Source organism: Macaca nemestrina, chromosome 9 (genome assembly GCF_043159975.1).
Source record: "Macaca nemestrina isolate mMacNem1 chromosome 9, mMacNem.hap1, whole genome shotgun sequence".
NCBI classification, from domain to species: domain Eukaryota; kingdom Metazoa; phylum Chordata; class Mammalia; order Primates; family Cercopithecidae; genus Macaca; species Macaca nemestrina.
In genome coordinates this window covers 82,602,371-82,618,823 of record NC_092133.1, presented here as the reverse complement: position 1 = coordinate 82,618,823, position 16,453 = coordinate 82,602,371, and the positions used below count along the sequence as shown (strand labels likewise).

The 16,453-nt window shown below is 37.9% G+C and overlaps 1 protein-coding gene across 3 annotated transcripts in view; it reads left to right on the top strand.

Annotated features, from left to right (window-relative positions):
- LOC105495982 (WAPL cohesin release factor) overlaps nucleotides 1-13,493 on the top strand; it is an 86,369-nt gene extending 72,876 nt beyond the window's left edge. For 2 of the 3 annotated variants that reach the window (XM_011765999.3, XM_011765998.2), the window contains exons 16-19: nucleotides 3,022-3,229; nucleotides 6,054-6,142; nucleotides 10,735-10,830; nucleotides 11,132-13,493. In XM_011765999.3, coding sequence (XP_011764301.1) covers nucleotides 3,022-3,229; nucleotides 6,054-6,142; nucleotides 10,735-10,830; nucleotides 11,132-11,197 — 459 coding nt within the window. In that variant the 3' untranslated portion in view covers nucleotides 11,198-13,493. The remainder of the gene's footprint in view (nucleotides 1-3,021; nucleotides 3,230-6,053; nucleotides 6,143-10,734; nucleotides 10,831-11,131) is intronic. The other variant, XM_071069843.1, reaches the window with a different exon arrangement.
- Nucleotides 13,494-16,453: the final 2,960 nt, after the last annotated feature.

The following is a 16,453-nucleotide window of genomic DNA, read 5'->3' as shown; positions in this document are numbered from 1 at the left end:
ATGGTTTATGGTTTGTCATTTTTAAATCAGTTTACAGTTTTTGTTTTTCGACTGTAATACCTTTTGGGTGATGGGTTCTGTTACTCATTTTAGAAAATTGTGCTGCCTTGTACTCAGTTATCTTAAAGTATCAAGAAATGGCTTTTAATTCTGTTATTCAAAGATAGAGTGGAAAATTCCATGTTCATATTTATATCCTTTATGCTACTGGTAACGTTGGTCTGAATCCAGTAATTTTCAAATTACGTATCTTTTCAATAATGTTGTATAAATGGAATCTTACAGGTAGTTCTGATTACTGACATGAACTTTCCTCTTTCTAGCTGTTCTTACCTATTTATGGATCTGTTTATTTTTTAAAAACCAAACATAATTCACAAAAATAGTGGGGGAAAAAAAAGTCAGATCCAGAAAGGTTTAAACTCCATAAATGTATTTCCTAAAACATTACCATTTGTAACAGTTTTGTGTTTGTCCTGAGAAATCAGTGTTTGTGCATATATCAAAATAAATGTGGAGGCCAGACATGGTGGCTCATGCCTGTAATCTGTAATCCCAACACTTGGGGAATCTGAGGCAGGCAGATTGCTTGAGCCCAGGAATTTGAGCCTGGCCTAGGCAACATGGCAAAATTATGTCTCTACTAAAAATTAAAAAATTAGCCAAGTGTGGTGGCATATGCCTGTAGTCCCAGCTATTTGGAAGGCTGAGGTGGGAGAATCACTTGAGCCCAGGAAGTGGAGGCTGCAGTGAGCCATGATCCTGCCACTGTACTCCAGCCTGGTCAATGGGAGTGAGACCCTGTCCGAAAAGTAAATAAAAAATAAATGTGCAATGTGTTTTATATAAAGGGACTCTTACTGTACATAGTGTTTAGTCTATACCCACTCTTTGCGTAAAGTGTCTTCCTGAGCTTTTCATGTCAACACAAAGGTTTATCACATTCTTTGTAATGACTGCAAACCAGTAGCTTTTTTATTTATACATACATACATACATACACACATACATACCTACATAGTAGTCTCTTTTGCCCAGGCTGAAGTACAATGGTCCAGTCACAGCTCACTGTAGCCTTTACCTCCCAGGCTCAGGTGATCCTTTTACCTCAGCCTCCCAAGTAGCTGGGACTACAGGCACATGCCACCACATTTAGCTAAGTTTTGTATTTGTAGAGCTGAAGTCTCACTATGTTGCCCAGGCTGGTCTCAAACTCTTGCACTCAAGTGATCCTCCTGCCTTGCCTCCTAAAGTGCTAGGATCACAGGCGTGATCCACCATGCTCTGCCTTAGTACTTTATTTAACCAAACCTCTACTGATACATTTTTTGATTGTTTTGTGTTTAAGTTTTATTTTGTTACAAAAATTACAGAAATAAATACCCTAGCATCTAAATCTTAGGCCATACTTTTCTTTTTTAAATTTTTTTTGGAGACAGAGTCTTGCTCTGTCGCCCAGGCTGGAGTGCAGTGGCACCATTTCAGCTTACTGCAACCTCTGACTCCCAGGTTCCAGTGATTCTTCTGCCTCAGCCTCCCAAGTAGCTGGGATTACAAGCATGCGCCACCACGCCCAGTTAAGTTTTGTATTTTTAGTAGAGGTGGTTTCACTGTGTTGGCCAGGCTGGTCGTGAACTCCGGACTTAAGTGATCCGCCTGCCTCGGCCTCCCAAAGTGTTAGGATTTACACGCATGAGCCACCCTGCCTGGTCAGGCCATACAAAGTATGTCTGTGAGCGTACTTTTCTGGTTTAGGAATTGTTGTGTCAGAATATATTGTACTGTATTTAAAGTTGATATGCCTAACTCCTCCCACCCTCATCACCAAACACATACTTCCTGTGCCCTCAATTTATACTTCCCCCTAAAACTTTTTATGAGTCCCCATTCCTTCATACTCTTGCCAAGATTTTTGCTAGTCTAACAGGTTCCTAGGTATTTTTGGTATTTCCTTAAATGGCATTTTGTACATGTCCAGAAACAGTGATGGTTCATTCTTTTTATTTTTCCAAAGCCCTTGCTGTGTTTAGCTTCCTTTTTTTTGACCTTTTCAAAAGCAGTCATCCTTAAAGTTGTGTCTTCAGAGTAACCCACAACAACTCAGTTCTTTCTGAAGTCATAAGTAGGAGTCCATTATTCTCTTCTCATACATTTTTATCTCAGGGCTTGAAAATTATTGGGAAACCCAAAGAACTTTTGTTGTTTATATGTGCTTTATCTATCTATATTTATTGAATTAGAAATTAAAACTGGGAGACATTACATTAGCTGTTAGAGCAGTGACATAATCACATGGCATGTAGATTCCAAAACTCCACTGTACACTCAGTGAAAGAAGAAAGAAGTCAGCAGACCTCTTAATATTATTATGAGTGTAATTTTGACCTCCTGTACTCCCTGATAGGGTCTTAAGGATCCATAGGGATTCTTAGACCAGTTTTGAGAATTGCTGTTCTCTATAAATGTTAACTTTTATTTTCTGAAAGATATTATCTTGTATAATCTCTCTTTGAAGTTTGTATACCACTCTTCTGTATACTCAACAAATCTTTGGGGTCTACTTGGCATTTGATTTTCAGGCAATTCTTTTAGTAACTTGGAGCATTTCCCAATTCATGTCAGTGTTTTCTATGTGTCAGTACTGTACCAGCTCAGGGAAAATAAAGTAAGTGATGGCAAGGAATTTAGCATATTCCCCTTTGACTTAAGAATTTTCCAATTTTGTATTTTTTGCTTGAATTTCTTGTATTATGCAAATTAAGGGAAATTATTGAGACTCATTCTTCCAAGCAACCTGCGTCATTAGTAGATGACTTCATTGAATCTTAGCAGCATTTATACTTTTGTTTTGGCTTTCGATAGGATGTAGAGCAAAAGCTTTTACTTATACTCACCTCTTTTTACCACATAACCATCTTAGAGTTAGTGATACATTTAAAAGCAACTATAACTTTATATTTGCATATATGCATATTGATTGGCGATCTCTTTTTAATGATCTTCAAAAATAATTTTTATCAGCTATTCCTTGAGCGAGAGCGGGCAGCCCAGCTAGCAGAAAGTAAAACAGATGAGTTGATCAAAGATGCTCCCACCACTCAGCATGATAAGAGTGGAGAGTGGCAAGAAACAAGTGGAGAAATACAGTGGGTATCAACTGAAAAGACTGATGGTACAGAAGAGAAACATAAGAAGGAGGAGGAGGATGAAGAACTTGACCTCAATAAAGGTATATTTACTTTGAATGGTGTACTTACATTGAAGATAGTGGTTTGATTTTGTTTTTTTCTTCAAACCATTTTAATTCGCAGATTGTCTTAATCTGGCTATTACTTGAGGACCTCTCTAGTTCAATCCAGACAAGCTTTGATACTTGAGTGCTTGTGGTAGTTCTCCCACAGTGAGGAAGGTGCATGCCAATGGCAGGCATGCTAGTGACAGGAAAGATCCAGTTAAATCACTCTTCCTTCCGGCGCCCTCCTTTCCTTTACTCATCTGTGAAGAGACACATAGGAGACATAATGGAATTTTTTCAGTTTTCAGTTTTTGAGATTGTTTTTTCAGCTTCACTATAAACTTGAAGATCTGTTGTCATAAATTATAGTAATAGTTCTCAAAATGTAAGTGCTAGATGGGAAACAATAAGAAATATACTGTAGGCTGGTGGCTCACACCTGAGCCCAGCACTTTGGGAGGCTGAAGCAGGAGGATTACTTGAGGCTAGGAGTTTGAGACAATCTAGCAAGACCCCATCCCTACGAAAAATTAAAAAATTAGCTTGGCATGGTGGCACAAGCCTGTAGTCCTGGGTGCTCAGAAGGCTGAGGTTGGAGGATTGCTTGAGCTGAGGAATTCAAAGTTACAGTGAGCTACGATTGCACCACTGCACTCTACCCTGGGTGACAGAGTGAGACCCTTTCTCATTTAAAAAAAAAAAAAGATACTAGAGGTAATATCTTCACCAGTCATACATTACTGAGTATCTGCTGTTGTCAGAATTTGTGATACAACTTTTGCCATTCATACGAGTTCTGCAGAATAGCCATTTGTAACTTCATATCACTAAGGTTATGAATTTAAGTTCAGTCAGCCCTCCATACCTGTGGGTTCCACATCCACAGAGTCAGCCAACCACAAATCAAAAATATTTGAGGAAGAAAAAAATAATACAGGTTAATAAATAATATAGTATAACAGCTATTTACATAACATTTACATTGTATTAGGTATCAGAAGTAATCTAGAAATGATTTACAGTATGCCAGAGGATGTGTGTGTCTTATATGCAAATACTGCACCCTTTCCTATCAGAGATTTGAGCATACGCCAGTTTTGGTATTGGAGGGTGCTGGCATCCTGGAACCAATCCCCGCTCGGATGCAGAGGGACGACCATAATGTGTTCAGTTTTACATCACTAGGAAGCAAGCTGCCGCAATGTCTCATTCTGAGCCTTTTCTCCTATTACTCCCACTTCTCCACAAATCTGATACCATTAGTTCTAATATTGTAATACTTTTCCTTTTTCTCAGTTACTAGGTTTTGATGCTTTTCTTTTTTTGGCGTAATAACAGTTTTGGTTCTTTAGCAGTCTTTTAAAAAGTTACAGCTTTATTGAGATAGAATTCACAGACTGTACAGTTCATCCTTTAAAAGTGAGTAATTCAGTAGTTTTTCATATATTCACAAGGTTGTGCTGCCATCACCACTAATTCCAAATACTGTTTTTATCACCACTAAAGGAACCCTATACCCATTAGCAGCCATCACCCCTATTTTCCCGTCCTCCCTGGGCACTGGCAACCACTAATCTACTTTCTGTGTCTATGGATTTGCCTGTTTTGGACATTCCATTTAAAAAAGAATCATACAATATGTGGCCTTTTATGACTGGCTTCTTTCAGCCAGCAGAATGTTTTCAAAGTTATCTGTGATACAGTATTTGTTAATACTGTATTCCGTAGACAAATAATATTCCATAATATTGTTATACCATAGTTTATCCATTTGTTTACTGATGGACATATGAGTGGTTTCTGCTTTTTAGCTTTTTGAAGTTATCTACAAGTTTTTTTGTAGACATGCATTTTCTTTTGGATTTATACCTAGGATTTGGAATTGTTGGATTGTTTATAACTGTGTGTTTAACATTCTAAGAAAATGCCAAATTGTTTTCCAGCGTGGCTGCACTATTTTACATTACCATCAGCAATGTATGAAGGTTCCAAGTTACTTGTATTGTAAAATAAAATTTTTAGTCATCCTAGTGGGCGTGACATGATATCTCATTGTGGTTTGATTTGCAGTTGCCTGGTGATTAATGCTGCTGACCATCTTTTTCATGTGCTCATTGGCCATTTGTGTATCTTGTTTGAAGAATTCTCTAAGTCCTCTGCCCAGTTTTGTGGGTTTTTGTTTTTGTTGTTTTTGAGACAGAGTGTTGCTCTGTCGCCCAGGCTGGAGAGCAGTGGCACAATCAGGGCTTACTGTAGCCTTGACTTCCCAGGCTCAAGCGATCCTCCCACCTCAGCCTTGCAAGTAGCTGGGGACTACAGTCGTGCACCACCACACCCATTTAAGGTTTTTTAATTTTAGTGGAGAGGAGGTCTCACTATGTGGCCTAGGCTGGTCTCAAACTCCTGAGCTCAAGTGATCCTCCCGCCTCAGCCTTCAAAAGTACTGGGATTATAGGTGCGAGCCACCACGCCTGGGCCCTTTGCCCAGTTTTAATTGGGTTGTTTTTGTTGTTGAGTTGTTAAGAATTTTTTTGTATGTTCTGGATACTTGACCCTTATCAAGTTCATGATTTGCAAATATATTCTATCATTCTGTGGATTATCTTTTCAGTTTGTTAATTGTTTCCTTTGTAACACAAAAATTTTAACTAAAAGTTTTATGGTTTCAGCTATTCTTTTGGATCCTTTTTTCATTTTGATTTAATTTTTGTTAAGTTGTGGATATCCAGTTGTCCTAGCATCATTTGTTGATTTGTAGCTGTTTTGAAGTAAAGATAACTAACAGAATGGTTGGTTTTACAATTCTCAACTCTCTCAGCCCTTCAGCATGCCGGCAAACACATGGAGGATTGCATTGTGGCCTCCTACACAGCACTACTTCTTGGGTGTCTCTGCCAGGAAAGTCCAGTAAGTACATAGTTCAGTGATGTTTTATGTATCTTTGAAAGATTCCAATGTAACAGCTTCATACCTTTACCTGTTTCACTTACTTATTTCTTCAGTGTTTCCCCTTTAATGTCCAACTTATTCCACAAAGGCTATTGGCTGGTTATAGGGTTATTTAAACTGTTTGTTTTCTATGGAGGAAAAATGGCAAGAAAATGTGTTAACATTTCCAGTAGTTTTATTTAAATTACCTAAATAGTTTTAAAGTAAAAACTTTAGTACAGTCTCTATTGGAAAGAGAATGTGTAGCATTTTTTACATGCTAATCCTTTCCAATATAGGTTTTATTAAGTAAGGCTTGGAGTGGAGTAAATTAAATTGATTTTCACTTTTTAAAAAGTGAAATAAAGTTGATCTTTATGGCTTTGTTAGAAAGGATGTGCCTGTCAGAGTTAGGCTGTTAAAGATATAAGAAAAAGCAGTTCTGGAAAACAAGCTAGTCAGTCCTTTAATCTCATGAAAAAGGAAGAATTACACACATGAAATCAACTTAAAAATCAAGATAGTGTATAATACTGAAAACTACTTGTTGAGATTTTTAAGGTACGTCCCAAAGGTCAGAATACATTAGGTCTAATGAAAAAGCTCTTGTGGCTGGGTGTGGTGGCTCACGCCTGTAATCTCAGCACTTTGGGAGGCCGAGATGGGCAGATCACTTGAGGTTAGGAGTTCGAGACCAGTCTTGCCAACATGGTGGAACCATGTCTCTACTAAAATATAAAAATTTGCTGGGTGTGATGGCACACACCTCTAATCGCGGCTACTCAGGAGGCTGAGGCGCAGGAGTTGAATTGCTTGAATCCTGGAGATGGAGTCTGCAGTGAGCCAAGATCACGCCACTGCACTTCAGCCTGGGCTTCAGAGTGAGACTGTTTCAAAAAAATAAATAAGAAAAGAAAAGGCTCTTGTTTGATGGATGAATCTGTTCAGATGCCTTTGGTTGGAGTAAAAGAAGGGATAGTGTGAAACCTGTACTCATCTGGCTTAAACAAGATGGCCGAGTCTAATTTGGGTGATGTCAGTGCCTCACTGAGGTCATCAGAGGCTCGGATCATTTCTGTCTTTATTGTTTTTCTGTATTTTTTTGTAGAGACAGGGTTTCACCATGTTGCCCTGGCTTGTCTCGAACTCCTGGGCTTAAGTGACCCTCCTGTCTTGGTTTCTCAAAGTGCTGGGATTATAGGTGTGAGCCACAGCGCTCACCCCATTTCTGTGTTTAAACTGCTGTCTTCCACATGTTGTCCTTTGCTAGCTCTCATGGTCCCATGCTAAGCTAGGTGTCTCATCAAATTAAATAATGCCTAGCAGTAATAGGTGCCTCTTCCTCTAGGTTCTTTTTTTTTTCCATAGGTACATTGGCTAGAAATACGTATCTTTTTAAGACAACTGTTTGTTTATTTCCCCTTTGGGACCCCATGCCACTCTAACCCCTCACCAGGTAGACTTCCTTATCTTGGCCAGCATCGGGTCACAATGCTTTTGTCTGAACCAGTTGCTGGCCAGGAACATGGGATTACTATGAGTGGATTAGATCATCAGGATTCACTTTGGAGAAATACGAATGTCTAGACAATCAGGCTGAGTCAGCCCGAAAGTGGAAGGTAATGACTATGGGGATAGTCTGCTGCCTTGGGAAAAACAAAGATGAGGAGTAAAACTGTTGAAGAAGGACACGGCAGAATCATTGTGAGTATTCTCTTTAAGATGGGGGGGTTGGGTGTAGGTGGATTATTGTAAAGCCAGAGTTTGAAATGGAAGGCAGATTGTTTTCTAAGAGCAAGGGCATTGAGGGAGCAAGAAAGAGTGGAGACCTATAGAGTGGGGGTTAGTTTCAGTAGGAAGCAGGGGCCATCTCATTTTGAAGCTGGAGGACTGGAAGAACAGAATAATGATAAATGCATGGCTTCATTTGAGCAGGAACTCATGCTGGCTCCTTGTACTTGGGCCCATCTACCCAGCCACGTTTCCTTATTTTTGCCATCTAATTCTTTGTATTGCCTTTTTTTTTTCACTTTCTGTAACTAAGTCCTGTGTGTTTTTTCTGAATCCATCTTGTCCATCTCTTCCATACTTATATTTTAACCAACCTAAATACACGAGCCCACTCTGTGTGGCCCTTCTGGGTACCACCCATTTCAGGATCAAGACCAAAGTTCTCATCATAGCTCTGGAGGCCCCGCAAGATCTTTATATCCCTTTTTCTTATTTGCAGTGACAAGATTTTAAGAGCAAATCAGAAACACATCACACACAGGAGAGGAAGAAGAGGCAGGCCTCAAAAGCAATGAAAATAATATTTAAATGTAAAGATTTTTAGATACTCTGTTTTGTACACACTATAGGTTTAGTCATATTTCAGTCATATTCTTTCTTACATAATCATTCTTGAAATTGTGTTATTACCACATGTGATTTATCTTGGGTCATCTTTCCCATGCTAATTCCTATTTGTGTTTGCCTGTATCTATCTTGTCTCTAAAGAGAGAATGTTCTTAAGTTGTAGGCAATGTTGTGAATTCAGAGAGCCCCAGATTTGTTTGTTGCCTTGGAGATTATTATGATTAACACCAAAAAGCTAGCTGATACCACAAAATGTAAAGGAAGTTTGGTTTGCCTAATGTGTAAGTGAAAGAGATAGACAAGAAAGCATGTGGTTGTTGCAGCAAATGCCGCTTTGTGGTCTGATCCTGTTTTCACTTGCCCTTCATGACTTCTCACTTTGCATCTGGTGCATTGCAGTGGTCAGTCTTCTCACTGCTCTTCCTGCTTTCTTGCCCGTCCATTCCTGGGACATTGCACATTGCCACCAGAGCTAACTTACTTCAGAGCACTTGCTGATCACATAGCTCCTTGCCCAGTCTTCCTTGGCTCACAGCCAATAAGGGGACTAATGGCTGTTTAATGTTGCAAGACCCTGGACTTAAGACTGCTTCTCCAATTTCCAAACTTATATACCCACTGGATACTTTTAAAATTTTTCGAATAGGCCATGCTGTATCATGCCTTTTCTTTTTGTACCTGCTATACTCTGTTAAAAAATGCAGTCACTGTCCCTCCCATTGCCTCAGAAATGCTGTATGTTATGTTCTGTAGTGTGTTGACAGAGAAGGATTTGATTTGGATTGAGGGAGTTGCATCCAAAACATAGGAGCTAATCATATATTCTCTATTATAGAGGTGTACTTTTGTACTGAGCAGTTCTCCAGAGACACTTTAGCCACTACTCTGCCCACTACTGTGATAGCTTTTGGTGGAAGGATCAGTTTGAATGTAACTGATACCTTCAGCACATGAGTACTTTAGCAGTTTTTTGATTAGATCTTTTCTGAAGCTGTATTCATCTCATTATTTTGCCGCTTTCTAATTTTGCAAGTACCCTGGCATGGGAATAGAAAAAAGGGGGAGGGTAGTGGCAAATTTCTGAAGAGAAATATGTTGTCTCTCCTTTTTTGCCCCCACTAACAAAAGTCAAATTGGAAGTTTTTGTGTGTTTTATTGTTGTTTGGTTGGTTTTGTTTAACCTTTACCTTGTGTCCCCAAACTTGGGACAGTATACTTTCTTTTGCTCCTTACTACAGGTGAACCTTCCTAAAAGGTCTTTTCTTTTTATTCTCCCTAAAACATTTAAAGCATTCTTTAATGTAATGAAATAGTTTTTTAAGCAGGTTGTGTAATGTTTTCCATGTAACAGATTGGTTTATATATAGTTTGGCTGCTTCTTGCTAATAATGAAGGGTTTTCTCTCCTGATACTGTCTGAGAATCTATCGTAAGTGAGGTTAGATTACCTTTGGAAAGATGCTTCTAGTTAATTCCTGTCCTATATAATTAGTTGAATTCATCTGTGAAGCGTGTGAATTTTTCTTTCATCTTTTTATTTCATGAGCAGCTTTGTGAGTACATTCTCAAGTCTAAAGTCCTCACCCTCTTCTCCTATTCCTCCGGGGCCCCCAGTGAAACATACACATACATTAAACAGTGCAGTTTGTTATTTCAGGCCTTTTTCTTTGCATTTATGAAAGTAGGCCAGCATGCTGCCTCACGCCTGTAATTCCAGCACTTTGGGAGGCCAAGGCGCGTGGATTACTTGTGCCCAGGAGCTCGAGACCAGCCTGGCCAACATGATGAAACCCCATCTCTACTAAAAATACAAAAATTAGCCAGGCGTGGTGGCACGTGCCTATAATCCCAGCTACCCGGGAGGCTGAGGCATGGGAATTGCTTGAACCCAGGAGGTGGAGGTTGCAGTGAGCTGAGATTGCACCATGGCACTCCATCCTAGGTGACAGAGTGACTGTTTCATTAAAAAAAAAAAAGTAAATGTGCACACAAATGTTTATTTGTAGCTTTTGCCAACTTTGCCTTTCTCCTTTCTTTCTGGGGGTGTGGTAGGAAATCGACAGCACGCAGAATGAGTGTGGAAAGAGAATAACCACGTGTTCCAAGGATCTTGAAAATTTACACCGAGATGTGTGTCAAAACCAACAACATTGTACGAGGTGCAGTCTCATGTTTTCTGCCAGCTGACCAACATTTCTTGCTCTGTTTCCTCAGATCAATGTAACCACTGTGCGGGAATATCTGCCAGAAGGAGACTTTTCAATAATGACAGAGATGCTCAAAAAATTTTTGAGCTTCATGAATCTCACTGTAAGTAGCTTTTATGATTTTAAATTTAAGTATAATACATTGACAGTAGACATAAAAATACTATGGCCATAGTAAGTGGGAGCAAAAAGGGATTTTCTTCTAATTTTAATAATTGTGTTCTATTTCTTCAAGGTAATTATTGCATGTTATGGCAAATAACTATCAAACCCACAATTTAATCTTGGTGTACTTTGATTTGTAGTGTTCAGTTTAGTAAATCTAGAGGTAAACTTTTATTTTTACTTCTTAAAATCTGTTAAATATTAACTGTTACTTCCTTTCGCCTTCATCCCCCTTTCAGTGTGCTGTTGGAACAACTGGCCAGAAATCTATCTCTAGAGTGATTGAATATTTGGAACATTGCTAGCTGCTTTACCTTTGCTTCAGGTGCTCGGTAATGCTGGAGCTATCCTTAGACAAAGAAAAGTCAAGTTATGAAAGAAGTCCTTGAAGATGTACCAAGAACATTCATCAGTATCATTCGTGTTTGGATTTTTAAGGCCACCTGATTTCTTCGTCATGCATTCGGCATTTGCTAAATGACAGTTACTACATCAATCTGCAACTATCAAAAATGAGGGAAAAGGTTCAGGCTGTTAACAATTCCATGCAGTATTTAAATACATTTACTTTGGCAGAGTTTATACCCTCCCCTTGTTTTCTTGCTTTATTTGGAGCAAGTTTGAAGGGGAAAATTTGTGCTGCTGTTAGTGCAACTGCTGTGTATGTTGAGCCACTGTTGTCATGCCAGCCAGGTGCAAAGGCAGCTTAGCTACTGAGGTAGCGAATGTTCTGAGGACATTCTAGACAACAGCTTAGTTCCTTTTTCAGGCTCATTTGCTTTTGCTTTTTTGTTGAATGATTCCAATCGTAAATAAAGCTTTTAATAATTTTGTGAATTTTTTGGTTGTTGTTCCCTGAACTACTGTCTATATTTAAAATTAGATGGAATCCAAAGATACATGGGATTAATAGTATATTTTTTTATTCTTGATTAGGTTTGGGTTATTGAACTATTTTTTACTTTTGAGACCACAACCATATTCAGTATCATACCGTAATGTGTCATGCTATAGACACAAGAAAAACAACAGTTTGAGGGAATATTGTATAAGATGATGTGCCCTGTTAAAGGAAGAGGCAAAATAGTCAAACCCAGGGTAGTTTACACTTAATGCTAGAGAGGCTCTTGAAACATTATTAGGTTTTGAGGAAAGACTCTCTAGATATATTTTCTAATGTTCAGTACAATAAATATAAGGAAGCTAAAACACCAATGTGGAATTCATGTTTTCAGATAACATGTATATTCTTCTATAGAGTGACAGGATCAATTGCATAAGCGCAAAGCCTTAAATTGCTGGTTTAGAGAAGACCCTTTTTTCATTCAGATCCTTTGTTCATAGAGCGGTTATTTGGAAAACAGTTATGGAACACAAAACATTTTATAGATTTAATATAACATTGCAAATTTTTCTTGTATTTTTCAGACCACTGGTTATACTTTTTTTTTCCCCTTTTCTTTTTTATTGATTGGGCCTGAATACAGGCTTTCTAGAGATCTTTTTCATTAATACTTTTAAATACCTTTCAGGTAGTACACATCATGTTTCTTCATTGGATTTGTAAAACTTGAAGCCATAAAAATATTAGTTTGGTGTGTATTGGGGAAAATAGCTAAAAGTCTAATTTTTACCCATTTAGACTTTGTTATTTCCTTGTATAAAGTGACAAATCGGGGCTCTTGTATCAGTGCCAGCTGTAATGTTTTTAAATGCAGTGGCTGCCTTCTGTTGTCTTCCTATTTTTGATAATGCAGATTGTTGGGAAATCTATAAGGAAGTAACTGATTCCAGGCAAATTGTTTTCTTCCTTCTACCCACCCCGACCCCTACCCATCACCTTTTAAGAACATACAACGCCAGTGTAACGTGGGAACCATTGAGATTGTATTTGCCCTGAGTATTAAAGCTGGCTTAGCAAAATACTTTTAAAAACATATTGGTAAATGATACCCATAAAACTAAATTAGTTATATTTTATTTTAAAATGCAAAATACATTGGTATTTATTAATCATTGGATTTAGAGAAAGGGACAGATTTTTGGTGAACCTGACTTGTGGCAGATGGTAAGGAATATAATAAAACATTTGGATGAGAACAATCAGGGCGAACTACATTTTTCTGTTACACTGGTAATCATTTGAAAATTGATTTACCTCAGTGTTTAACAGTTTTTGTTTTGTTTTGTTTTTTAAATAATAACTAATTGTCAAGCACTGATAAGAGATGCAGATTTTGGTGGGGGGAGGTGGTGGGGGAGATAATCACTTCACCAACTGCAGTGCATTTGTGTGTTTTTAACCCTCAGAGAACTCTGCATTTTAGGGTACTTGAGGCTGACTTGCAAATTAACTAAAAGTTTTAAAGTAACCTTTTTTTCCATTGTAAATATTTCTGTAAATACTACCAATTGGAAATTAGAACAGTAGAGTACTTTTCTGAATCCAATCCTATTTTTATTTTATACAGTATTTCTCAGCTGTGATCTTTGGAGCAAAAGCCAACGGCAGGAAAAAATAGTTTGTACCAGTTTCATGAAGTATGTCTTTGGGTTTTTGTAAATAATTTTAACTCAAATAAAATTGCTACTTTCAATACACATGTTGTCTTTAACATAAGTCTATTGGAGGACAAAAGTGTCACAAACTTTATATATAGCTGACTAATGGGAAATACACTATCACTTAGCACACATTTAACCAATTTTCGTTAAATATTTTATTTCTCTGTTTTTAATAATACTTATCTGAATATAATGTGAACTCAACAACTCAGGCCAATTAGGGACTGGATTTTCAGTTAGGCCCTTGACATACTGTTTTGATTTAGGTATTTTTTGCTCCTATGAGTATGATCCAGACTTATTTGCTTCTGAGGTTTTACACTGCTTTTTAGTTTTTTTAGTTTAAGTTTTCTTCTTAATTGTCAGTCCTTAGGCCTCCTGCATTTACAAGTAGATTCCTCAACTACTTTACTGCTTTAAGCCACAAAACTAGATTGAAGGATCTCTCCTGGGAGTTTCCATCTACTCTCCCCACTTATAAAACATGAGTGTGTAAGAGTGGTTTCAGGATGCAGGCTATGGATATAGAAAGACAAATCACACATAAAATTTGAATCCTTTTTCTGATACATGTTTATTGACTTTGAGTAAATTCTTGGAGCATTAAGCCTGTTTCCTCAAAACAGGAAAAGTAGGGATAGTACCTATCTCATGGTTGTGAAAATTAAGTAAGTACATATGAAGCATTAGCACAACATTCTAAACTTAGGATGACCGGGCACAGTGGCTCATACTTGTAATCCCAGCACTTTGGGAGGCTGAGGTGGGCAGATCACTTGAGGTCAGGAGTTCAAGACCAGCATGGCCAACATAGTGAAACTGGTCTCTAATAAAAATACAAAAATTGGCCAGGCATGGTGACGCACACTTGTAATCCCAGCTACTTGGAAGGCTGAGGCAGGAGAATTGCTTGAACTCAGGGGCGGAGGTTGCACTAAGCTAAGATCGTACCACTGCACTCCAACCTGGGAAACAGCAAGATGCCGTCTGAAAAAAATAAATAAAAAGTAACCTTAACTTGGCAATGGTAGCTTTTATCGTCTCACTATTTTCTATCAGAAAGGTGAAATACTCTAAACAATGGGGTAGCATATTGTTATATTACTGAGGTCAGTGGGGCTTGGGTTACTTTAACAGCACCTCTACAATTGCTGTTTTCAAATTGATCTTGTTAATAGCTTGTTCATGACTAAGAAGGAGGGAATTGAACACACTTCAGTATTAAAGTATTTTAAGCATGGGAGTGCGGCGCGGTGGCTCATGTCTGTAATCCTAGCACTTCAGGAGGCCGAGGTGGGTGCATCACAAGGTCAAGAAATCCGAGACCATCCTGGCCAACATGGTGGAAACCGTGTCTCTACTAAAAATACAAAAATTAGCTGGGCGTGATGGCGCATACCTGTAGTCTCAGCTCGGGAGGCTGAGGCAGTAGAATCGCTTGAACCCGGAAGGCGGTGGTTGCAGTGAGCCAAGATCGCGCCACTGCATTCCAGCCTGGGTAACAGAGCGAGACTCCATCTCAAAAGTATTTTAAGCGTGTCCTTCAGAATTTTTCTTAGATGTAGAAGAACGGGTTGAAAGAGGCTTGCACAATTCCCTGTCATGGTCTCCTGACATTGGATGTGTAGATGAATAACTTTATGGATAATGTCTTTGAACAAAGAATTTGAATAAATACTGAGTGTTTTGGTCAAACCTCTTTCCCTGTTTAACCTTTGTGTGCAGTTTGAATACTCCAAATGCCATGTACTGGCTTAAGGAGCCAGTTGAGTTTATAAAACCACATCTGTATACTGCCTAGTTGTTAGTTATAAGAACCTGTCTTGCTATCTAGAATTGTATTACAGCGAATGTAGGTAAATGTAACTATCCTCTTGCAAAAATTGTTAAGTAGATTGTCATATATTAAAGGTGCCTATCATAACCCCTAGAGTAACGAGTAAAATATAATGCAGACACATATAGCTGGAGCTGCCAGAGGAAATTAAAAGAAACACTGGAAAATATTGATTAATCAGAGGAAGGCAGGGAAGGAGTAACTAACAAAAACGAACAAGAAAAGTAGAAAACAAGAAGCAGGACAAATATAAATAAGCAAAACATACTTTCCCTGTAAGGAATAAGCCAAAGATGTCCACTAAGCCTAATGACATGAATACTTATATTAAATGTAAATACACTAAAAGGCAGAGATTGTCAAACTGAACAGCCAAGAGACACTAAATACAAATATACAAATGGTATGAAAGTAAAAGGATAGGAAAAGATGTAGCGTGCAAATACTAATCACAAAATTGGAGTGGCTGTATTATCAGACAAGATGGGCTTTAAGACAAGGGAATATAGATCTATTAAGGGGAAAGGGTCTCTAACAGGAAGAAATAACAATTCTGCCTGTGCATCTAATACCTGATAGACCTTTTATACTACATGCAGTTAAAAATTTAAAGGAGAAATAGACAAAGTGACATCATAGTTTGATATTTCACCCTTTGGAATAGGATACATATATATATGATATATATCAGTAAGGATAGAGAAGCTCTGAATGACAGTATCAACTATCTTTACATAATTGACATTTATAAAACATTACACTGAGCATATTTTTCAACTGCACAAAAAACTTGCACAGACCATCTGATGGGTCATAAAACAAGTCTCAATGAATTTAAGATGACTGAAATCTTAAAGGGGATATATCTTCACCCCAGGGAATTAAATCAGAAGTCAATACAATATCTAGAAAACTTTGAAAAATAATACACTTCCTAGTAGTCGTTGAAGGGGAATTAGAAAGTTTAATGATCTGAATGACAAAATACAACATATCAAAATTTGTAGAATACACTTAAAGCAGTGCTTAGAGGAAAATTAAGAAGGCTTAAATTATCCTAATTTCTATGTGAAGCTAGATGAACAATTAAACCTAAAGTAAGTTGAAGGAAAAAAATATGAGCAGAAATTAATAAAAGACAAGTAATAGAAAAATTTTA